This window comes from Synchytrium microbalum, assembly GCF_006535985.1.
Source record: "Synchytrium microbalum strain JEL517 chromosome Unknown SmJEL517_scf0018, whole genome shotgun sequence".
Classification (NCBI taxonomy): Eukaryota; Fungi; Chytridiomycota; class Chytridiomycetes; order Synchytriales; family Synchytriaceae; genus Synchytrium; species Synchytrium microbalum.
The window spans coordinates 402,089-425,386 of NW_022158367.1; the positions used below are offsets into that span (position 1 = coordinate 402,089).

Here is a 23,298-nt window from a genome sequence, read left to right on the forward strand (position 1 = left end):
GTGAAAAAACATACACATTCATTCCATTCCTTTGAGAGCACAGCTACTTCACCAAGACTGACGTACTCTTTCGAGCCCCATTTGTCTAGAAGATATTCTAGCACCTGGTGCTTGATCTCATTAGGCAACATTGGTGATCCTTATCCATATTGTCCATCCTTTTGAGCTTTTAAGAGTTTGAATGGACAACGAAGTCGATAATCAATTCGACAAGTTCATCCACCTTGTAATGTTTGCAGCATTCTTCCAATAGTTAGACGTTCGGGTTAGAGCTGAATATGTTCTGCGAAGCCTGTGGTCCACACGCCTTCCAAGTCCAAGTAGTAAATATCGCAACTCTGGTAGGATACAAGTCACTCTGTGAACCTGTCCGCGGTCCTCCTTGTTACTGCGAACTTCAATTCCGCCATCGAGGGTGGTTGATGTGAATTATTCACGTGCCTTCTGTCTCAAATCTGCGGGACAGCTATGAGATCAGTATAGGAATTTAGCGGTGACTTCATCGGTTTGCGAAGCACATATTTCGCTGTCTAAGATCAGGCAGAACTGACTATGATCCTTCAGACGTGATCTAAACATTGACAGAGCGAAGCTGTAGATTCTAGACGGCGTTTCGATGATAGATTCAAGGGTGAAATGTTTGATGTTCATATAGATTGATTTGACACGTAATCTACTCCTCTGCCAAATTGAGCGATTTCACTTATTGATTCTCCAACTCCAAACTGCACTCTTCAAAGGTACACTCTCTCTTGCAATATAGCATGGACCCACGCCAAAGCAAAGAGTGCTTGTGCTGTGAGCACACTACCCTTCTCAGTAAATTCTACATCCCATCCATCATATGCTCTCTGAAGCTTCTTCTTGAGTGCTGGAGGAGCTTCCGCAGTGACTTTGACACCCGATTGTAACAGGTTCAATGAGAAGCCCGAAGGGGCTTCACTGTGTCATGAACAGACGGAATTCTTTAGACAACGATCCGCGCTATGTAGAAAGTTCCTGCTTCAAGGATGGGATCCAGGAAGTCACGAGATGAACCTTTTGAAGAAGAATCCAGCCATCTTAACAAGCTGCATCACGTAGCAATTTTATGGCAACATCACCCTGTCCTTGATCCCTTGCGATCTACAATGTGCATGACTATCACACGAAACAAAAAGATAGCGTACCGATTTAAAGCCGGCTTCGCCAACAGCAGTCACAGCATAAGCACTGTGAAATGAGGCTGATATAGCTTTTTCAGATTCATTTTTCGTAACTCTTGGGATGGGTCAGCACCGGGTCTCCTGATGAAAGACTTGCCCCATGCGAAGTCAAGTCTTCGTGCAACGTGCCATTGCGGGAAGGTTGAGGGATTGAAAGCAAGCGATACAATCAACGTACAGTGGTTAGCTATTCAGTGGTCTTTTGTCGTGTAGCAGCAAACAGGAAGGGGCTTTTGCATCTTCTAAGGTAGCAAATATCGCGATCAAGTAAATAAACAATAAACAGAGTATGAAGCCAACCCCTTTTTAAAGTATCCTGTATCCTTTGGTAAAGTATCCTATGTTCGTCATATTGAGCAATTGAGTTCTTTCCCCCTCCTTCTGTCCAACAATCCAAGCAACACAAACATCGCAAGAATGTCCCATAACAGCCTAGAGTCCCGCGACGACGGCACCAGCACCATCTGCGAGTGTACAATTACCGGCTCCGTCCAGATCGGCCAGTCCAACGTCCTACACCCCAAATGCACAATCATGAGCATGAACGATGGTCTAATAATCTTTGGCAAGAACAATATCATTGAGGAGAATGCAATTATCATCAACAAGTAAGTATGCAAACTGGGATCTATTGCTTGACGTGTGGATTCTTACCTTTGTGGCGTAGAACGATCCAGCCATTGATTATTGGAGATGGAAACCATTTCGGAGTGAGAAGCGTCTTTGAGGGAGTTAGAATGGGGAGTAATTGTACGCTTGAAGCTAAGAGTATGTATGCCAATTTGCGCAACTCGGAATTTTCAGTGCTCTGAAACGGTTTAATTATGAACTGTGCATCACAAAAGCTCACCACCAGCACCACTATGTTTGTTTCATCAGGTCGAGTATCCCCAGGAACGACCATAGGAGACGACTGCATCATAGGAGTGCACTGCTCAACACGCCCAGACGAAACCCTGCCAAACAATACGATAATCTTTGGAACAGGTCGCCGAACACAACCGACATCACAAAACGCCTTGCACCAACGGCACCTCGACTATCTACACGAAGTACTGCCCAAATACCACCACGTAAAGACATCCATACCATAGTGATTGTATCATATTGCATGCAAACAATTGTTTCGTTTTTAAATTATTGTGTGTGTTTCTTTGTACATAATTCTCACATGGTGACCTCCTCAAACACGTCATCATCGTCATCGTCGTCTTCTCCTTCGAATTCCATCTTGACGTTACGCAACCTGTGAGAAACCATTGGCTGAGTTTATTATGATCTTTTGAGGGAAGCAGTGTGTCTTTTTTTGTATCACTTACTCGGCAAACTCATCTGCCTCATGCAATCGTTTCAAAGTGGAATTGGCATTAGCCATGACTTGAGTCTCATCTTCATCGACTGTTTCTGCTGCTTCTTTTCGATAGGAGTCGTACCATGATACTGTTCAATCAAAGAAGTATGTTCCAAGTTAGTGATATAAAGGCAGGATGTGGTATTTGATGCAAAACTTCTAAAACTGACCAGAAGGCGATCCTTCTCTTGAATCTGGTGGTGTCTTGTCTTCACCACTACAAATGTATATGAAGGTGAGCATAACTGAGTGCATTCTCTGTACGAAAAGAAACCTACGCGAGAACCACAGCAACTTGGTGTGATAATTCTGGTGTTGGGACAGGAGTAGATCCTAAACGTTAAGAATGGAGAGTAAAACCATTGCTCAGGTCATCTTTCACGATTCATGCTGTTTTTCTACAAGACTCGTCATCGTACCTTTGGTACCAGTTGATGGAGGTATACCCGGATTGTATCTATTCAATAGCTAGTGAGAACAATGCGCTGCATCTCTGCGAATCATATCTAATAACATACTCTGGCAAAGTCAACCTCTCAAACTCCTTCAGCTTGTCAACAATAGGTCTCATCCCATTCATAAACCTACCAAAGAAAAAAGTAAAGTAAAAACTTGTAAAATACCACGTCCTTGGTAGAAATCCTTACTTTTTGTATCTCCCAACCCGATCATCCAAATCATGTTCACTTTCCAGCACAGTCTTGCACATCTGACACAAAAACAGTCCAGTCTTAAAATCAATTTCTCGTGTAGCTCCTGTTGCATCGACTCGCCAGCTGCATTTCGGGCACTTGTAGCCTGCTTCGCTTTGTGCCTAAAGAATCATCATGAGTCAAAAAAACTGCCAAAACTTAAATCGTATAGCAAGAACATTACCCTTTCTTCACCAAGCGTAAGCGTACTAGACACCTTGGCAACCTTGTACTTGATAACGTTGACGAATTGAGCGTAATCGACAGTGTAGAATGTGTGCGGGACTCGATGTGTACTTGTTGCAACTTGGTATTGTCGTGTTTCCCTAGCAGACAAACGTTTTCAGTTCCAACTTGCTCATATAGCGACAAAACGAATCAAATTACATCTTAATCAATCCATCTCCCTTCAATCGCCCAGCGACTTTATGTAAATCCTTGATCTTCATCAACATTAATCGTGCAAGATCAATGTCGCGAATGCTAAGAAGACGGAAGGCAAGTCTGTCTAATCGTATCCAAATCCGATTAATAATACAAGTCTTACTATGGTACAGCAGAGATATTATCCAGGGCGATGATTTGCTCAGGCATCGTTGGATAGACTGCTCTTCCAACCATTGCGACAAAGAGACGTAGAGCACCCATTTCTGCTGTTGCTGCATTGGGATTACTCATTTTCGTGTGCCTTGCTAGGGGATGAGGCCCTTGGATTGAGCGAATGTGGTGTCTTGATTGAGCTTTCGAGTGGGTTTGTGAATACTGGGGTGTTTGGAGTTTGAGTTTAGGAATACCCAGAATCTCTGAAGAGAAGGAACAAAGTGGAATGACACATAATGTTAACGTCAGTTGGATCAATTGCTTCTGACCCTTGCCGTCGTGAAATCGCGTAGCAAACATAGATGCTATTCTGTTTGTATTTTGAGGTTCTACGTCATCCTTTATACACCTGAGCAATGATTTTATACACGAGAGCAACTCGATTTCTATTCCCATTCTTGTACCTAATAAGTTTGTGTTTGGTTCCAGTGAGTGCCAAAAAAAGTTACACGCAAATCCAGCAGTTTGCACACGCAACTTACAGTGATTCGAGGCACCACATTCATCGACATCAGTTCCTGGAAGAGAAGCTTGCACTATCAAGGAACAGTGTCAGCAAGCAAGCAACCAAAAACAAATCTAAGAGCTACTCAAAATTGCAAACTCACAGCATAAGGCAACTTGATGGACACAACTTCAGCACGACTTTCACAGTAATTGCAATAACCATGCCAAGCACCAATTATTCCACATTCTCGACATACTTCGACATCATATGCATCTGATGACAACAAGAGTCGTTCCATCAAGAGAGAAGCGGTTCCATGACCAATGAGACAATCACGTTCCATCTCTCCAACTCGAAGACCACCATCACGGGAACGACCTTCGGTAGGTTGACGAGTTAATGCTGCTTTGGGACCTCTAATAAAGTATTGAAGGAAACGAGTGTTAGATCCAGGTTTCATGCATCTCTCTATTGCAGAGGCTTTTGGGCCTTCAAGACTATACATCCTTCTCTCACGCATTCAAGAACTTACTTTGATCGAGCATGCATCTTATCAACAACCATATGCTTCAACTTTTGATAATACACTGGCCCATTGAATATATAAGCCTTTAGCGGCTCGCCAGTAATCCCAGACGTAAAACAATCTTTCCCTGAATACGCAAATCCATTTCTCACCAAGATCTCCGACATGTCATCCACTTTGGCACCTTTGAAGGCAGTTCCATATTGGAACTCTCCTTCCAATACACCTGCTTTACCAGCCAAAAATTCAATCAATTTACCAACCGTCATACGAGATGGGAAACCGTGTGGGTTCATGATAATATCGGGTACAATTCCAGCGTCAGAGAAGGGGAGGTCTTCTTGACTTACAATCAGGCCACAAACACCCTTTTGTCCGTGACGAGATGAGAACTTGTCTCCAATTTCGGGACGACGGGTTTGTCGGATGTTCATTTTGAATACTTGATGGCCTTCTTCGTTCATGGATGTCATTACTTGGTCTACTACAGATGTATCGGGATACCTATATACAAGTGGTTCTGGCTTATGTGGGATGGTTGATGGATCAACCACTAATTCGGGAGCTCCATCACTACGGGGTACCCGTGTTGATATGGAAGTGGGGACCTCCTTGTTGATCAAGATAGCATCCTGTTCAACTTTGGCTCCTACATAAGCAATACCATCTGGATCTAGAATACTGTGTTTGGGGAAAAGTTGGCTCCACGCATTCTTTTGAGGATCAGCAATACGATCATGTGTTCGGTTGGCATATTCCTTCATGACGATAGCATGCTTTCTCATGACTTGACACCTGCCAAAACCTCTATCTAATGATGCCTTGTTCAAGATCAGAGCATCTTCAATATCGTATCCAGAGTATGACATGACTGCGACGGTAGCGTTTTGACCAGCTGGTAATTTATCATATCCAATGATTTCAATTGTGTGAGTTTTTACTAGCGGCTTTTCTGGATACACCAACAGGTACAAGAGAGTTTCAATACGATTGAGCTGATTATAAGCTATCGCTCCCATAGCTTGTTTACCCATAGCACATTGGAAGGTATTACGAGCTGATTGATTGTGATGTGGGAAGGGTACTAATCCTGCTACTGCACCCAAGGCTGTAAACGGAGCGATTTCCAAATGAGTAGTGTTATTTTCAAAGTCAGGATGATCTTCAGCTACGTGTATGACATTCCTTTCATACATGGCAACCATAGCATCTGATTCTTCATTCACATCCAAGTATTCGACTTTGCCTTCAGCTACTAAGTCTTCGAATGTACGAAATCCTCGCATGATATCTCGGATTTCCTTCTTACCGATCTTTGATTTGCCCTTTTCGACAACAATCAATGGTCGACAGATACGACCACCATCAGCGCTTATATGTACAGACTTTTGAGGATCGGATTTACAGACAGATACGAATGGAGTTATACGTCCTCGACGACGCAATAGACGGAGTTGACGTACAAATACAGTGGCAGAGTGATGGACGCCGATTATGACACCGTTCAAAAATACAAGATATGTGTTTGGGTGATTCCACAAGTCGAGACCTATCATCCTAGATATTTCTTGGACTCCCAATTGGAAAGCCAGGTGCTTTAATGGCGCATCATCCGAGTCAGTCGTGATATGTGTCATCAGAGCAAGATTTTTGATGAGACCGCAACCTTCACCTTCAGGAGTATCACAAGGGCAAATCATTCCCCATTGTGATGTCTGAAGTGAACGTGGCCCAGAGATCTTTCGAGTCTTTTCAAACTGACTTTGGATACGAGTGAGCATACCAAGAGTAGCCACATATGAGAGTCGAGACAATACTTGAGTCACTCCAGCACGTTCCATCTTGAAACGTTTCACATTCCAATTACCAGTTGATATAGCTCGGAAGAGACCTTCAGTAATGAAGCGTGTTGATTGCGATACGGAAGTGGCTGCATCGTATACTGAACTACGGTTGGTTTTTTTGAGTTGGGTATCTATAGCTCGTTTTACAAACGTGGTCCACGACTTGAACAGGTCTTCAAAGAGTAGAGCTAAGAGTTGACCGGCTAGTTCGAGACGTTTGTTGCCGACAAAGTCCCGATCATCAACCGCACCACCTTCTAGCACTGCTTGCAAGACACGACGGACCATCAATGCGACATATATAACTTTGGGTCGAAAGTTGAAACGACCATGTACTGGTTCTACTGGTATATGAGCGAGGACGGTATTGGCAAGCACATCTCGTGCTTCCGATACCCAGTCCAGCTTGAATCCCACACGATTGGTTTTACTTCCAAGACGCACCCGCTGACCGATATATCGTAGTGCTTGTGTTTGAGTAAGGACTGGTGAGTCCGATGGCGTTGGGCACTCAATCGATTGCTCAAAGAGTTTCAAGTAGGCCTGGTCACTTCCACAGACCAACTCTGCAATCTCTATATCAGCATGAGTTCCCATTGCCTAAGTTATAGGAGGGAGATTAGAGAATCTGGAGTTGGTGGGGCAAAAACGCAGCAGCCCACAACATTCCTACGGGACACCTTCATCCACACCGTAACACGTCTCTCAGCACAAGTCACACACCTTCATTACTATGGCAATGGGTATATCAGCAGTAAGAGAGTTGTGTTTTAATACAACTTGACCAGCTTTAGTATATACAATGTTGGTTTTTGACTTTTTTTCCTGAGTTGAAGAGGTGACGCTGGCAGAGATTTGACCTTGACGATCTGTTTCAACAATAATACGATTCTTTGATAATTGTTCTTGAATCAAGACAACCTTTTCGACACCTTTTATTATGAAGTATCCCCCTAAATGAATCGGCGTAATAATGAGTGAGGTGGCGGTTGAGGTTTACGAATGCAGTTAATTATAAATTCCAAATGAAGGAATGGTCTTTCATTCAACGAAGCCGCCCATGGATTTCAAATGTTCCCATTTATTGTATGACGCGATGATAGCACAAAACGCAACAGAGCGAGCAAGGTAGTCACCTGGATCAAGTGGACATTCACCCTTGCCAGCGACCTCTTCAGGATTCAATCCATTCAAAGCACATTTGGATGATCGAAGCATGATTGGCATGCGACCAATAGCTTTTCCTCTGGCAGACACAACTTGAAGGCCCTTGGTGTATTGAAAGTCAACGACAATGTTACCAGCATAAGTGACATCTCGTAATCGACAGATCTGAGGAGTGACTTTGAGAGCAACAGCTGTTTGAGAATCATAGTCTGTGGGTGGTTCGACACGGATGTCTTTGAATCTAAGTAGGGGTGTTGAGAATGAGTCAGTACGTTATCGCGTATCAAACTTTGACGCGGTGCATCACGAGACAGCATCTCTAATAGCAGATGTACTCAAAAAGTTAGACGCACTCTAGCCAGAATCGATCATCCACATCAGACTCGATCCTCGAGTTTGCTTGTATGATTTTCTTCAATTCCGTTTCGATGAAGTAGTTGTAGGAATCTATATGTTGCTTGATGAGCCCTTTTGTTTGCAAGAATGCTGGTAATAGACGCCATTTATCCTATTAGGCACGTAACGAGTTATTGACCAAGAATCAACACCAAAGCTTCAAAAAATGACTAAAAAAAACTACACAAGAAATGTAACTGACTTCGGCAGTGTTGATTGGGTCTGTGAGTTTTTTACCAGCATAGCGAAGCTCGTCACGACCAATGACATCGTTTTCGAATATCGATGATCCTTTGCCACGTCCAATTTGCATCTGATCTGCTGGTTGCTGCGTCATCTTTCTAGCCTTTTCGACTACTAAGGGAGACGGAGAGGACCAAGATCAGTTAGGAACCAGTCTAATTATAACGTGTGTGCTCTCCTTGTCCAAGTTTGATATGTATGATTCTTGTAAGCGTGGATGCAAAAAATTGAGGAACGACGAGCTTCTCAACACTTTTGGCATGATAGAGGGTCCATGGAAGGTATTACGCGCTAATTACTGATTTAAGCATGTCTACGTGCCACTACCAAGTTCTACATAAACATGCGCGTTTCGTTCATCTTGTATTGCAGGACCTGAAATTTCGAGTTTGCACTTTTGCAAACAGTCTTTTAGAGCAAGCATTTACTATGCTATAAAGCTACCTAGCAGTGGTCCGTATGTCCGTATATCAATATGCCCATTTAAATATTGATTCCTTTAAGTTGTGTATTCTTCTTAGGTGTTCACCAGCAGAGTCTGTATTGGAAGAAGAAGATGAGCCAGATGTTTATTCATTGTTGGATCCAGCATCCAAGAAGGGATATCAAGAGCTCATTGAAGGTGATGAGACCATCGAGAGGGTATGTTTGATGATTCATGTAGCCGCTTGTGTTCGTTTGCTCCATGTGGCTCTGTCACCACAAAAACATCCAAACAGGAAATCAAAATCCTGCAGTTCAGACTAGTTTTAACTAACAACAGCCGCAATTACAAGATTGACTCTAAGAGATGAATGATCCTTTCTGCGAAATAAATTGTAGCTACAAATTGCGTCTCACAAACCCGCGCCTTCGGGTGGTGCCCACTCGACCAATACCACTCCCACGATTATCCCCACCAACAGTCTGCACAAGGCTACCACTGCCTCCTCCACTGTTCCCATCAAGCGCCCCACTATAATCGTATCGTATCCCATTGTTGCGCAAGGCGTCGTCACTGCCAGAACTAGGCTGCGCTTCGCGAGCGTCAGTTTTTCCCATGATTCCTAAAAGGGTCTGAACCAAATGTGAGTTCCATAAATCTCCTCTTGTCTTTGTTTGGCTGTCTCTGAGTTACCATGAACCGATTGAGTAATCCTATGAGACAAGAAATACCAAAGTCGTTAAATCATATGAGACTAGTGAAACCAATGAATCTAAACGTATATATAAATACCTGGACCCAATGCTGGAGCTGAAGCTGGACGTGGACGTGGTCGGGCAACTGGAACACGAGATGAATAAACTTGATGGGGATAGGAGTACGAGGGATGAATAAAATTGTTGAAGCATACTTGAATAGGGAGCATGGACACACCTTGTGGTTTTTTCGGTCTGACAACTTTGAGCGGAAACTTGTAAGATGATGTTTTAGCAATGTTGGCGAATGATAGGTCTGGTCTCACAGGCGTCTTCCATTCTGTATCCTTGTCCATATACACAGTCAATTCAGCAGCAACAAAACCAGTCAAGTCATCCCTGAATGTATCCTCTACGAGATATTCCAATAAATTGTAAGCATTCCTATCTGGTGGCAGCCTTACTTGAGCTGCACGCATGCCTTCAACTTGAACAAAGACACTCTTGGGACCTCCATCGTATAGCTTGACCCATGCGACTACTTCCTCCATTAGAAGTATATATCCAAAACCGTGTTTTCATGATTTTAACTTTCGCTCAGAAAAGACAAGGATCAGTAGCGGTTTCGACCAGAACGGCTTCTTCTGCATGCCCAACACGTAGCCGCTACCGCTTCTCACACTGCTCCCCCAATGGATCAATGGAGAACTGGACAGTCAAACTCTGAACATCAAAACCAACCACCTGCTTCACAGTTTTCGAGAAGGAGGAGGAGGGATGCAGCGCAGAGCATGCATGCACACATAACTAACATATTACAATCATTCTTAGTGAAATCTGTTAGGTTTCCGCACTCTCTTCAAGAACATCGACAACTCAAGCGAAGTTCAGCCTGACAGTCAACCAAGTTTTGGCGTTTCGAGGAGGTCCGGTCAACGGCAATCGATCCGGTATCATAAACTCACTCCTTGCTGCTCCCTTTCTTGGATCAAATGGTGCCAAATGTCTGATTTCCTCGACACCCTGTTCATATGCTTTGAAGCAACACAGGTCTGAATATTATTGAGAAATGTTGATGTTTGAATGTAGTTTGAGAGGACTGTCCTATTTGTTCAATGCTAACATGCAATATGATCGTCCTAGATCGTCCTCAAGTTGCTGCAGCAAATGTGTGAACTCGAAGTTTGAATGTGTTCTTGAACCTTGTTCTCAAATGATGCCTTCTGAAAGAAGCCAGTTTGAGCCGAACACGCTTGCTGGCCCTTTCAGTGGGCTCAACATATAACCAACATTGGAATCGAAGAATACTGGAATCAGATTAATCACTTTCGTCATCATATAGATCCATACTCGGACAGATGTTAGGATACACGTAACTAGGTTTCGGGAAGTGTTAAGTTACTTTCACAATATATTGCCTCAAGACGGTGTCGATGCTGGAATCTCCTACTTGACTGCCATATCTGGCGAGAATGTCGATATAGCAACTTTAATGGAGACAAAGACACCTAAAAAGAGCAGTGGCAAGAAAAAAAATGTACACAACGCACCATCTCCTTCTCGTGCAGCAGCAAACGCTGACGAGACTGCCAATCCATCAATCAAACATCCCTTTCATGACTATGAATTCGATGATATACCAACATCCTCCCTTGAACATGCTGTACCAGATGGCGTCCGATCACCTACTATACCTCATCAACGTCGAATGATGGGCGGCCTTACATATCTAGTAGCAACCTCGCTAGAAAACGAACAATTGCACATAACTTGCTCAGCATCCGCTCTTTCCATAAACAGCTCAACCGATACAGTCTTTAATCCAGCTCCAGCATTACCGAAATCGCATCACTGGCATACACTTCCTGGCATGTTATCGTCCGCATCTCCATTATTTGCATCGCATTTTACTATATTGCAAGAAATCACTGCTAAACGTCATCCATTCGAAATCATGTTGGTGGCTTCCAACGTCGTATCTCATCCTTCGTGTGTAAAGTCTCGACCACACTCTGCTGATTCAGCTAGAACTCTAGATGTGTATATGTCAGCTACTGATGCGATGGAACTGTGGGGCGCTCGTGATTGGAATGAAGATATTCAAAGTAGTCGGGAGTTGCCACATTCTACACCACAGGCAAGTTTTACAAACAAGAAAAGAGGTGATGTGTTTTCTCAACACTGACAACTGCCAATATTCGCACAAACAGGAGCGTATAATAAGAGACGCCACATCCACCAAACTACATGTTGAATTCGTTGATGCTGCCATCAAAGGTGCCTTGGCTATTGCCAAAAAGGCCCTACAGCCAATCAATCCTCAAGAGCCTGAATCCCATCAAATATTCATCCACGAAAACATCTTCTTCTCTGCTGGTGCAGATGCTGATCGTAGACTGGAAAGCTTTGGAGGCTCAGAAGCAGCCCACGTCACTATATCAAAAGACGTTGATGGTGTCCGTGTATTGAACTCGAGAGAAATTGAAGGGTGTTATACACTAGAGAGTGCATTGATTGACTATGCTGGTCGTCGTATTCTCGCTCAAACAATCATACCTGGCCTGCTACGTAAAAGTCAGCAGCAGCAGAATGCAGTCACGTATGGTGCGGTCGATTCTGGTAAAGAGATTGCCAGCGATCCAAAGTTCCATGAATTGGCTCAACGAGTTGCTACCGATTTGCATCTGGTCGAACATGTCGTTGAAGACGGGGATGGCAAGTCGCATTCGTTATGGACGTCAGTAGATACTAAAGGAATTTTGGGTAATGATGGTCGCATGTACTTGCTGGACTTGTATCGATTGACAGCAGTGGGTTGTGAATTCTTGGAAAGAGTCGAGAAGGAAGCTGCTGAGAACCCATATCCGCACAAGATGGTGTTCTTACGTCATGAGCTCATTGAAAACTTTATGGAGTTTAAAGTTAGAGAGTTCTTGTTGGCTAATCGTCCTCAAGTAAGTTGAATGACAGATCGTCTAGTAAGGTTTTTTTTCGTGTTCTGTCAAGTCTGAACTAAAACACATCTTCCTATGAATTGTGTCCTAGCTTGAGGCAGAATTTGCTGCAGAAAAGGCAGAAAGGGCCAATGCTGTAGAAAATGATCCAGTTGAAGCCATTGGAAATGGTCATGCTGTCGAAAATGGTGTCGATTCATCAAGAGCAAATGGATCAGATGAGAATGGTGTCGCTGAGACTGAGCAAAATGGAACAAAGGATTCTTCAGATAAGAGGTCATTGAGGCTGAAAATGAAATCGTCCGTCAAGCTTCCAAGTACATCACTGACCAAATGATACCCGGTTTCGTAAGTTCAATTCAGAGCTCTTCTACCAGACAAAAAAATGTGCACAGAAGGTCTCACTTCATATCGCAATTAGATCGTCGATGTAATCAACAACCCTTCTACACACCCTTTGGATGGAAAAGCATTGACTAAAAAGATGCACGCCAGAGGCATCAATATGAGGTATTTAGGATACCTCGCCGAATTCTTTGAAACCAAGCTTCCAAATTATGGTATCAAGTATACCTTGGAATTATATTAACAGGAAATGATGGCTCGAGGTGCCAAGAAGGTGCTACGAGACTATCTAAAGGATACTCCAAGCTATCTCTGGTCTCATTGTGTCAGTCACTTTTTGCATTGTCTGTTTTCTGATGACGGAGTCACTGTTACGGCACCAGTTGAATCTCTGCACTCCTCTGTAAGTAATCTTGAAAAGTCCATTGGTTCGTTTTTTGTCGCTTTCGAAAATGACGGGTCAAGTCATATGCAAACGTAGTTGCTCACAACACACACCACTAGCTCCTGCCAAACTCCAATGCACCACCACCGTTTGCTGCATTAACACCAGCTTTACTACACGAACGTATACAACGAGAAGTCCTGTCTCGATTCCGATACACCCTCGCACCATCATGGTGGAAGTCCCGTCGTCTACGCCTGCTACGATCTATATGTATCAAAGTTGGTATTCAAATCGAAGCTCGGGATTATGGTCTAGCTCAACAAGCTGTATCCTTCCAACCATCCGATGTCATCAACCTGTATCCAATCATAAAAGCCCCAGAACCCCGATCTGGTATGGTCGAAGAAGCTGCCGAGCATGGTAAAATGGCCTTGTCGAAAGGCCAGAAAGATTTTGGTGTAGAACTCATCACGGACTCTGTCACTATTAACGAACAAGTATATGGACCTGTGCATCCTGAGACGGGTCGTGCGTTGGCTCAATTGGCAATGATACATTTCAGCAATAAGAATTTTGAGACTGCTTGTGAGTTGCAGAGAAAGGGTGTTATTGTTTTGGAACGGACTTTGGGCGTTGATGATCCTGATACTTTACAACAACATTTAAGTTAGTGATCGTTAAGATGCAATTTTTGAGATCCTGATGTGTTTCACATTAATGTAACAACTGTGGTCTTTTTTCCCTCAACAGATGAATTTGGGATACTTTGAATACTCACTCAACAACTTGCATGCTGGTCTCAAGTATATGCGTTGGGCTCTTCAGTATTGGGAGATGTTGACTGGAGGTGATAAACATCCTGAGGATGCCTCAGCAGATGTAAGAAAACTTTGCTTCATCAAAAATGTCTTTCAATCTCTTGTTCTCATTTTTCCTTTTCAAAAAATCTAGGCCAATATTGCTACCATGCTTCAAAAACTCAAGGACTACCCATTATCGACTCTATTCTTTGAAAGAGCAGCAGCAACAAATGAAGAATTACTTGGTCGTGATGCTATTCTGACAGCAGTATCATATCAGTCATTGACGAAATATCAGTCATTGACGAAATCGTATTTCTTGATGAGTGACTATCGCAAAGCATTAGCTTCTGAACGAGCTGCCTTCAACTTTTACAAGGAGAAGCTTGGTTTGAATGATCCTCGAACACAGGAATCTGCAGCGTTGCTGAGAACCATTACTGAGAAGGCTGTTGATGATATAAGTATGGCCCAAAAAAAAACCCTACCCCTACCCTACCCCTAGCTTTTTTTTTTGGGCCATACTTATATCATCAACAGCCTTCTTTTTTCTTTGCTGACATAACACCTGAACTCTAACAACCTCAATCTACATCCACATAGGCCAAAAAGGAACAGGAATCCAAAAAGAGACAAGAAAGGAAACAGAAACTAGTCAAGTCAGTGACGGCAGAAAATGGAGCCTCACGAGGACATCTTCCAGTCGACGAATTGCTAAAATTCATTGGCGGGGAGGCTCAGCCTATAAAGAAAAAGAAGAAGAGTGCCAGCTCTTGACCCTCTGCAGAATTACATTCGGTCGATGTGTAGATTTTATGACCCAGTTTGGCCATGAGAACAAAAAACGCAATTTCAATAAACATGTGATGGGTTTCAGATGCTTGAAAATGTTTATTGGGCATGAAATATAGAATCAGCATTCTGTTATTTCTACCAAATGTTTTTGGTGAATTTACGTTTGAGCTGGTGGAGGAGGAACCGCTGTTTCTGGTCGAACAGCACGTGTAATACTTATGCGTAGCTTCCAGATATATGCTCCTTGACTCGTATGTACCTCCAATGGGTACATCAACAAAGCTGTGATAATGGCAGCTATAGTAGCGACCACGATCACCTCCTAAGGTTCCAAACCAAACACGGTGATACCGATGGTCACTATACCCCCAAATACAGATAATATAGCGCTCATTAATTCGATCCATTCAGACGTGACCAGAGAGCGTCGAGGACGCTGCAAAAACGGAGCGTTATAAATTGGAAAAATCTGAAGTGCATAGAAAGTTCAACGTTTTTACCGTAAATAAAGAAAGGATATTTCCACCACCTTGAGCACCATATGCATCTTCGCCTAGACGAGTCCCAAGATTCCCTGGCAATACGTCCTTCTTCTGCGACGATGTTTTCATTGGTAGCTGCCAAAAGTTTGCAAATAGTTTGCAAATATGAATTAAGTTGACAAAGAGTACTCAACTAGTGAGCAGGGACATACCGTCACGAGGAGGTGGCCTGACAATACATATTGGCCTCGTCTGGTGGACTGAAGTTCTTGATCGATGATAGCAAGGCCCTCTGAAACGTATCATCCACAAAAACTTCCAGTCTAGCAGCACCGATACCAGGAAGATCGTCTTTGAAGGTATCTTTCTTGAGAAAGTCCAACAGGTCATAGACAGTACGATTTGCTGGTAGCCTTACTGCTGCCTGTAGGCCTTCAACTTCATCAAAGGTATTGTTGAGAGCTCGTTGAAACAGTTTTACCCATAGTACTAGTCCTTCTGTTGCCGTGCTTCTTTATAAATGACCTGATATAAATTAGTGTGGTTTAAACATTAAGGTGTTTGAACCACGTGTATAGGTGGTCTGTATCCCAAGGGATATAATAGGCCGGTGTATGTGGCCCTATGGTTTTTATATTATTATACTATNNACTATTGAAAAAAAAAAAAAAAAAAATATAAATGACCTGATGATTTTTATGAGTAGAATTATGACACGTCGTGTTGTTTTGATCGTGTCGACTTTCTTGACTATTCGATTCTTTGTCTATTGAGTTACCTCAATATAGAAGAGAGTGGTGACAGACGATGTATTCCCGAGTCAAAGTCTGCCAAGCAGAAGCTCCAGATTCAGACTGCGACACAATACAATCAATCTTGACAAACCAATTCACGTCTAGCCTTTGAAGGCAACAAGTGATAAGAAGCACAGAGATAGAGAGAGATAAGTAGGTCATTTTGAGTGTAGTGTAGTAGACTTTGAGTGAAGTGTTTGAGAGTAGATTTAAGAGTGGAAGTCTGGAGTCAAAGTATTTGATATGTCAGATGTACTGTATAATAAGTGATAATAATAATGGAATGATTATACGGACACAGAAGGGCCAATGATAAATCAAAAAATCAGATGAATACTTTTTAAAAAATGTTCGCTTCGCACGTACGCTCATGTATCACAAACGCAACTTCCACAATTCTCAATGTCAACAGAGGAAGCATGGCGACCCTGCTGAATCTCCCATGTTTCAAATTAAAGCAGGACATTATATGGCAAGAGCTGAGAGGCAGTGAAATTGAGTTTGACGTTCAAAAAACGAGGGCATCACGACCAAAGGCAGCAGATCGAGCTGAACAGCTAAAGTACCTTGAAAAAAGACGATTCTAAACAAAGAACCTGGAGGCATATAGCTTAATTTTTTTTGGTTGTGATGAGTGCGCAGACATGTGAAGATGATTAAGCTGAGTGTTGAGCTATACGCGAAACTGCACTGATCAATGTGTGTGAATGATTGTATTGTCAGATACCAATCAGGAACCACTACAAATGGATGAAGCGCAGCTAGGGTTGTCTATCACACGGAGATATCAACACTCCCACTCAACACTAGCTAGCTTCAAATAGGGATTTCTGCGAAATAAGCCCTAGCTTTGCCACATGCTTCTCATGCGCCAATGTGGGTAGTGTTTTGGTCAAGATATCAGCTGGGTTGTCATCACCAGGTATATGGTTGAGTCTCATTAGACCTTGAGTAATGTACTCTTTAGTCTTATAGAACTTTGGTTGTATATGCATGTTCGCACGAGTTCTAATATACCCTTGGGTTATGTTGTTGAAGGCAGCTTCATTATCCATGTACATTGGAATTGGTTTGTGTAATATTCCTTCTTTCAACGTGTCTTGCATTGTGTTTGAGAACTTCATCAACCATGTCAATTCTCTGCAAGCTTCGTACATTGCCATAAGCTCTACTTCATACGAGGATGTTGTATTCAAGGGTTGTTTGCATGAATGCCACAAGAAGGCCGTTCCATTAACCGTGTACACATATCCCGTTTGTGACTTTGTTGTACGCGAATCTGACAAGTAACCAGCATCAGAATATCCCATGACTTTTACAGTTGTATCTGTCGTTCTCCTGAAGAACAACCCATAATCTCTTGTGCCTTTCAAATACGCACAAATATGCTTAATCCCTTCATAATGGCGATTGCTGGGCTTGTTCGAGAATCTCGCCAACAAGTTTACTGAAAAACTTATATCAGGCCGTGTCGTATTGGCAAGATAAGACAACATTCCTATGATTGATCTATAAGACTCAATGTACGTATATGCTTCTTCATCTTCTGTTAGACTTCGGTAGATATCATCATCCCACCGAACCTTTAACTTTCAATGGTGTTGTCTCTGTTGGAATGTCAACCAAGTTTGTTGCATTGAGGATTTTATCCACCATTTGGGTCTGATGTAAGAATGTACCTCCGTTCAAGTGATCAATTTGAACGCCTATACAAGCCGTTACTGTCCCAAAGTCCTTCATCTTGAAGGTATTCTTCAGCATTTGTGTGGTGCAATCCACTGCTGCTGGTGTCCCCATTGCGTTGGTGTCGTCAACATATATACTGGTTATACACGGACCATCTTTTGACAGTTTGAAGAATACTGTTGGTGCTTCCTCGGTTGTGATGAATCCTTGTTGTTTCAAGACATCTGCATACTTCTGGTACCATTGTCTTCCACTTTGTTTCAACCCATAGAGTGATTTTTGAACTTTAACGCAAGGGTTTTTGATATTTGGGGAGTTTCCACTCCGTCAGGCACTTTCATGTACAGCTCTTCTTCTATTTCACTATGGAGGTATGCCGTTTCCACATCAAGTGCTCTCATTTCCCATTTCATTGAGTTGCAATGCCGATTAAATACCTATATGTATTGATATGCAGCACTGGAGCGTAAGTGTGCGTGTAGTCTACACCATGTCGCTGTATAAACCCTTTTGCAACCAGTCTCGCTTTGTGTTTCTTGCTTGGGCTTGTCTTGAGTGTCAGCAATAGTCGGCTACCTATAGCATTTCTACCTTTCGGTAGTTCCGTTAGTTCGCTGAACACCTGTCTTTCGTTGAGACTGTTGTATTCCTTCTCGACTGCTTGCTTCCAACTTTGCCATGACGCAAGTTTCATCGCTTCAGCAATCGATCTCGGAATTGTTTCACTTGCGGTTCGCACATCGACATTCTCGATGGTGAACATATTCACGTAGTTTGGTTCATCAACCTCTGCTGCTATTGAATTTGTTTTCTTCTTTGGGTTTTGTCGAAGTCGAGGTATATTTGTATCGACAACAAATTCTTTCGGAGCTATTTGCTTCCTTTGTTGTTTGTCTGTGCTCCTACTTTTGCTCACGTCAATCGGTGGTTTCCTAGCCAACTCCCCCTGACGGAAAGAGGGGTTTCGCCACGGTGAATTACTAGCAGACAGTGTATTTTTGACATTGGAGCTCTTTTTCTGGTGAGGTAGTTCGTTGGGATCGTTGACTGGTACACTTTTCATGTTTCTGTTAACACCTGTTGTGTCATGCAGATCATCGTCTGAGTAGTCAGTCACTGCTACTATCAGGCATTCTCTCGTCCTCAGATTGTGAATCTTATGCGGAGTCTTCTTCCTCTGTATCGTATGTGTCGACATCTCGTTTTCTCTTTGTTGTTGTAATTGACAGTTGGTTTCTTTTGCTCAGTAGAAACTTAACTCGTTGCGATGCTTCCTCTTCGTTTGGCTCATCGTCAAAGTCATCATTGTCATATGTGAAATGATCTTTGATGGATGGGAAGACTGTTTCTCGAAACACGCAGTGTTGTAATCTAGCAGCTTGTACCCGCCCCGTTAGACCGTCCATGGTTTTGATTATGGTTTTGGATATCCAGCCAACGTAAATTCTCTTTGTGACACGTTTGTCTAACTTTCGCCTTGTTTCAGGAGGCACAAGAACCCATACCTCACACCCAAATACTCTTATATGTTCAATTGTCGGCTTATAGCAACCAAGACTCCAGTCCCATTAGCAACATGTTGTCGCAAGAAGTGGTAACGGATATCTATATCTTTTACACGGGTTAACAAGACTGAGTTTTCAGCCACTATCCTAGCTGAGCACCTCTATTATCTTCGTGAATGGTAGTTGGAAGCTTTACTGGTTGGTTGATGCCTTTCAACAGAGTTTGCAGCCATAAGACTTCCTTTACTGCCTCAGCCAAAGCATAGTATTCGGCTTCAGTTGACGACTGGGCTACAGGTTGTTGCTTCCTAGAGCTCCAACATACGGCTCCAGTCCCCATCAATGCTACGACACCAGATCTAGAGATTCTATCTTTGACGTCTTTGGCCCAGTCCGCATCTGAGTAAACTAGCAGATCAGCACCACCAAGACTTAGTCGGTATTCACGAGTACCTTTTACATAGCTAAGGATATGGATGATACCAGCCCAATGATACTGGGTAGGATTAGATGAGTACTTGGCCAAAATGGAGACAGCAGTCATTAAGTCTGGTCGAGTGCATCGTGCTAAATAGAGCAGCATTCCAAGCGCCTTTTGATATTTAGGCATTTCACAAGGTGGTGAGTCTGGTTGTGGAGTATCATATCCTGGTGCTAGAGGTGTCGGTTGGGCATTACAATCAGTCATTCCAAATGCTCCGAGAATGTCGTCAACATATTTGACTTGAGACATGTAGATTTTACTCCTCTTGAAGTCACGTTCGAAATTGATGTTCAGAAACCATACAAGGTCCCCTCCCTTCTCCAAACGAAACGATGACTCCAAGTATGACTCTAGTTCAGCAATTGCTTCTGCAGAAGGCGATGCGATCAAAACGTCATCAACATGTACTAGGACATACATGTCTTGACCATGACTAGACTTGCCAACATACAGACACGGATCACCATTAGACGGCAAAAGACCATGTTCCAACATCCAAGAGGATAGCAGCTGAAACCATACACGAGGAGCTTGACGAAGGCCATACAGTGATTTATGAAGACGGCAGACACGTTCAGTTCCATCGTCAAACCCAGTTGGTTGACGCACATACACCTCTTCAGACATTTCACCGTTTAAGAAAGCAGTAGTAATGTCGAAAGCGCTAGAATGCCAGCCATGAGCAGCAATCAACGAGATAAGAATTCGGAGAGTTGGAAGGTGGGATGTTGGAGCAAACGTCTCGGTGAAGTCGACTCCGTCAATCTGACGATTTCCGTGGACTACCCCACCTAGCTTTATACCGAGTGACAACAACATACTTATCTGGTTTGGGAGTGTATACCCACTTGCCAGGAAGAATGCGTGCTGAGCGAGGAGCTTCTACTAGTTCCCAAGTGTCATTTGCGACCATTGCAGATATTTCTTCAGACATAGCAGTGATCCATGAAGTAGCCTCATCAAACTTGATGGCAGCTTTAAAGGAGTGAGGTACGATGACACTGTTGGTATGGTTACTGGGTGCGTCTTTAAGGGTAGCAGCATTGACGATCCACCATGGTTTAATCTTCCCAGCATTCTCACGACGACTACGACGAGGTTGGTTTTCCTCTTCATCTTCATTAAAACCTGGAGCAGGAGCAGGATCTGGCTCAGGAGAGGCGTCGCCTCGATCTCCATCATGGTTACTATTAGCATCTTCGTACTCTGGAGAAGGTGTTCGGACCTCTACACGGCGTTGCTGGCCAGGATTCCTGGCTAAAGCTCTCAAAACCAGTTGAGGAGATGGAGCACGATAAGGAGGTTCAAGTTTATCGGTGTCGGATGCTGATTCATCGAGGAATTCCATAAAGTCTGATCTCGTCGAGAGCTGATTATCAGTGTTTTTCGCAGCCAATTTACGTGATGCCGGAGATAAGCTTTGTTTGCCAGATGCATCTATACCAGCTACGTCTGACAATTTAGATTTTGGCATGGTATCATTAGATTCTTCCAAGAAAATCACATTTCGTGAATAAAAAATCTTTCGTGATTCTACATCCCAAAAACGCCAGCCTCTAATTGATTCAAATGGAGTAGGTTCGTAGCCAATAAAGACAGCATCTATGGCTCGTGGATTCTGTTTATCGAGCTGTGTTGGATCGTGGCAGATGGCATCACACCCAAAGATACGAAGATTATCACAAGTTGGAGCCTTGCCGTTGAGAGCTTCGTATGGTGTGATATGAGCTTTGAGAGCACTGGTAGTAGTCCGGTTTTCCAAATAGACAGCCGTGAGCATACCATCAACCCCAAAAACGAGAATCCAAATTTGCAGCATCCAACATTGTTTTACTACGTTCTTGGATAGTGCGGTTGTATCGTTCTATAGCACCATTTTGAGCGTGCGAGTAAGCCATAGTGAGTCGATGGATGATCCCTCGACTACGTAAGAATTCCTGCATGACTTTACCGGTGAATTCAGGAGCATTATCGGTCTCTAGGCCCTTGATTTTACGGTCGCTGTATTGAGTCTCTAGGAGGCGAATGAGATCTGCAATGCGAGGAGTAGCATCTGCCCTGTTCTTCAATGGGATAATCCAACCATAGTGGCTACCAATATCTATGACAGCCAAGTAGTAAATAGACCCATCTCTAGATGCTTTACGGAATGGACCCATAACATCGGCTGCTAATACTTCCAAGACAGATGGATTAGGTGATTTAGATGCTGGATACGAGTCCTCTGACATCTTTCCACGAATACAAGAGCGGCATTCTTGCAAATGAGAGTCAAAGTCGATGTCTGGAAGAGTGCTTTTCATACGATTGACAGATGGATGGCCAAGTCTTCGATGCCATAGGGTTGTTATGTCCAAGAGAGAGACATTGGCAACTACAGGAGAGTGCAGACTAATGTCCAGTGGATAGACATTATTGGATCTTTTAACCAAGAATGCACCGTTGTCATATGATACTAGTTTATCACCCGAGCTCGTGTTGGCCACTTTATACCCGTGATCATAGATACCACCAAAGTACGTTTAATATTCGTGGTGGATGAATGGAGACGTAACACGCATCATTGTCGTAGGAAGAAGGTCAATTCCATTAGTCCACCGATACGAACACGTACTAAGCTATCTACCGTTGAAGTTTCATCACCTGCTGGGTGTGTAAATCAAATGACTAAATCGACAAAAACGACACTACACAATCTTTCACGCAGTATTCCAGATATACCTAGTTCATATAATGGATCCATGTTGAATTAACATTGAACGACACGATTTTTCTAACTCCTTGAGGTCTCCCAATACGTGTCTTTCCCTGAAACGTCTACACATAATTTTCAAAACAAACTACTAAAATGCGCAACGCCTTTTTCACACATATATTATATATTGAGCGCAGCATTTACGCGCCATTCTACACAAACATATGGGCACTTGCGCAACCTCTCTATTACGAGAATTGTTACAATATTTCATAAATACTGGGCCTTATCGCGCCCTAGAACCTGGCTACTAATTGTACAGCCAAACCCTTCTGAATGGCAAATCCCACCCTCCTAAATATATATTTGCCCTCATTTGCAGTCATCACATTGTTGTTCGTGACTTTCTGGATCCTTCTAAGCACTTCTACAGCTTCTTCGGCCAAGAATCCAGAGGTATCAAATGCAAATGGAATGAAATCATAGCCATTTAGATATCAATCCAAGACACTCAGCTACATGGGTACGACTGGCAATGGTTCCATATCGGCACCTGTGGCATTGGTCTCTATATTTTGCAGCTAGTAGGCCTAGTCTCCACAGCACTAGCATCCTACGTTGTTGTCGATTACATCTTGGTGGTCCAATCGAGATCAGAGGTGCTGTTGTTGTTGATGCTGGTATTTTTTTTTTTTTTCAATAGTGTATGTATGGAAAGGATTACTATACAAATGTAACTAATATAGTATAATAATATAAAAACCATAGGGCCACATACA

General features: G+C 43.0%; 6 protein-coding genes across 6 annotated transcripts; 4 read left to right on the top strand and 2 right to left on the bottom strand.

The window, feature by feature from the left end:
* Nucleotides 1-1,739: 1,739 nt before the first annotated feature.
* On the top strand, nt 1,740-2,299 carry SmJEL517_g03498 (uncharacterized protein; the record flags this gene model as incomplete). The annotated part of the gene is made up of 3 exons (XM_031169426.1): nt 1,740-1,813; nt 1,873-1,973; nt 2,085-2,299. The coding sequence occupies 3 exons, from the start codon at nt 1,740-1,742 to the stop codon at nt 2,297-2,299; spliced, it is 390 nt and encodes a 129-aa protein (XP_031024603.1).
* A 1,935-nt stretch (nt 2,300-4,234) lies between these two features.
* Nucleotides 4,235-10,142, bottom strand: SmJEL517_g03499 (DNA-directed RNA polymerase; the record flags this gene model as incomplete). The annotated part of the gene is made up of 11 exons (XM_031169427.1): nt 4,235-4,252; nt 4,331-4,384; nt 4,457-4,712; nt 4,829-7,266; nt 7,390-7,619; nt 7,803-8,074; nt 8,187-8,341; nt 8,432-8,586; nt 9,351-9,518; nt 9,689-9,736; nt 9,830-10,142. The coding sequence occupies 11 exons, from the start codon at nt 10,140-10,142 to the stop codon at nt 4,235-4,237; spliced, it is 4,107 nt and encodes a 1,368-aa protein (XP_031024602.1).
* A 579-nt stretch (nt 10,143-10,721) lies between these two features.
* SmJEL517_g03500 (uncharacterized protein) lies at nt 10,722-12,882 on the top strand (the record flags this gene model as incomplete). Its single annotated transcript, XM_031169428.1, has 4 exons — nt 10,722-10,760; nt 10,934-11,758; nt 11,802-12,545; nt 12,637-12,882. The coding sequence occupies 4 exons, from the start codon at nt 10,722-10,724 to the stop codon at nt 12,880-12,882; spliced, it is 1,854 nt and encodes a 617-aa protein (XP_031024607.1).
* A 261-nt stretch (nt 12,883-13,143) lies between these two features.
* SmJEL517_g03501 (uncharacterized protein) lies at nt 13,144-13,949 on the top strand (the record flags this gene model as incomplete). Its single annotated transcript, XM_031169429.1, has 2 exons — nt 13,144-13,293; nt 13,395-13,949. 2 exons carry the CDS (start codon nt 13,144-13,146, stop codon nt 13,947-13,949), a joined length of 705 nt encoding a protein of 234 aa, XP_031024606.1.
* A 79-nt stretch (nt 13,950-14,028) lies between these two features.
* SmJEL517_g03502 (uncharacterized protein) lies at nt 14,029-14,855 on the top strand (the record flags this gene model as incomplete). The annotated part of the gene is made up of 3 exons (XM_031169430.1): nt 14,029-14,157; nt 14,230-14,529; nt 14,682-14,855. 3 exons carry the CDS (start codon nt 14,029-14,031, stop codon nt 14,853-14,855), a joined length of 603 nt encoding a protein of 200 aa, XP_031024605.1.
* A 2,100-nt stretch (nt 14,856-16,955) lies between these two features.
* SmJEL517_g03503 (DNA-directed DNA polymerase) lies at nt 16,956-19,241 on the bottom strand (the record flags this gene model as incomplete). The annotated part of the gene is made up of 4 exons (XM_031169431.1): nt 16,956-17,695; nt 17,733-18,069; nt 18,752-19,012; nt 19,095-19,241. 4 exons carry the CDS (start codon nt 19,239-19,241, stop codon nt 16,956-16,958), a joined length of 1,485 nt encoding a protein of 494 aa, XP_031024604.1.
* Between the last annotated feature and the right edge of the window lie 4,057 nt (nt 19,242-23,298).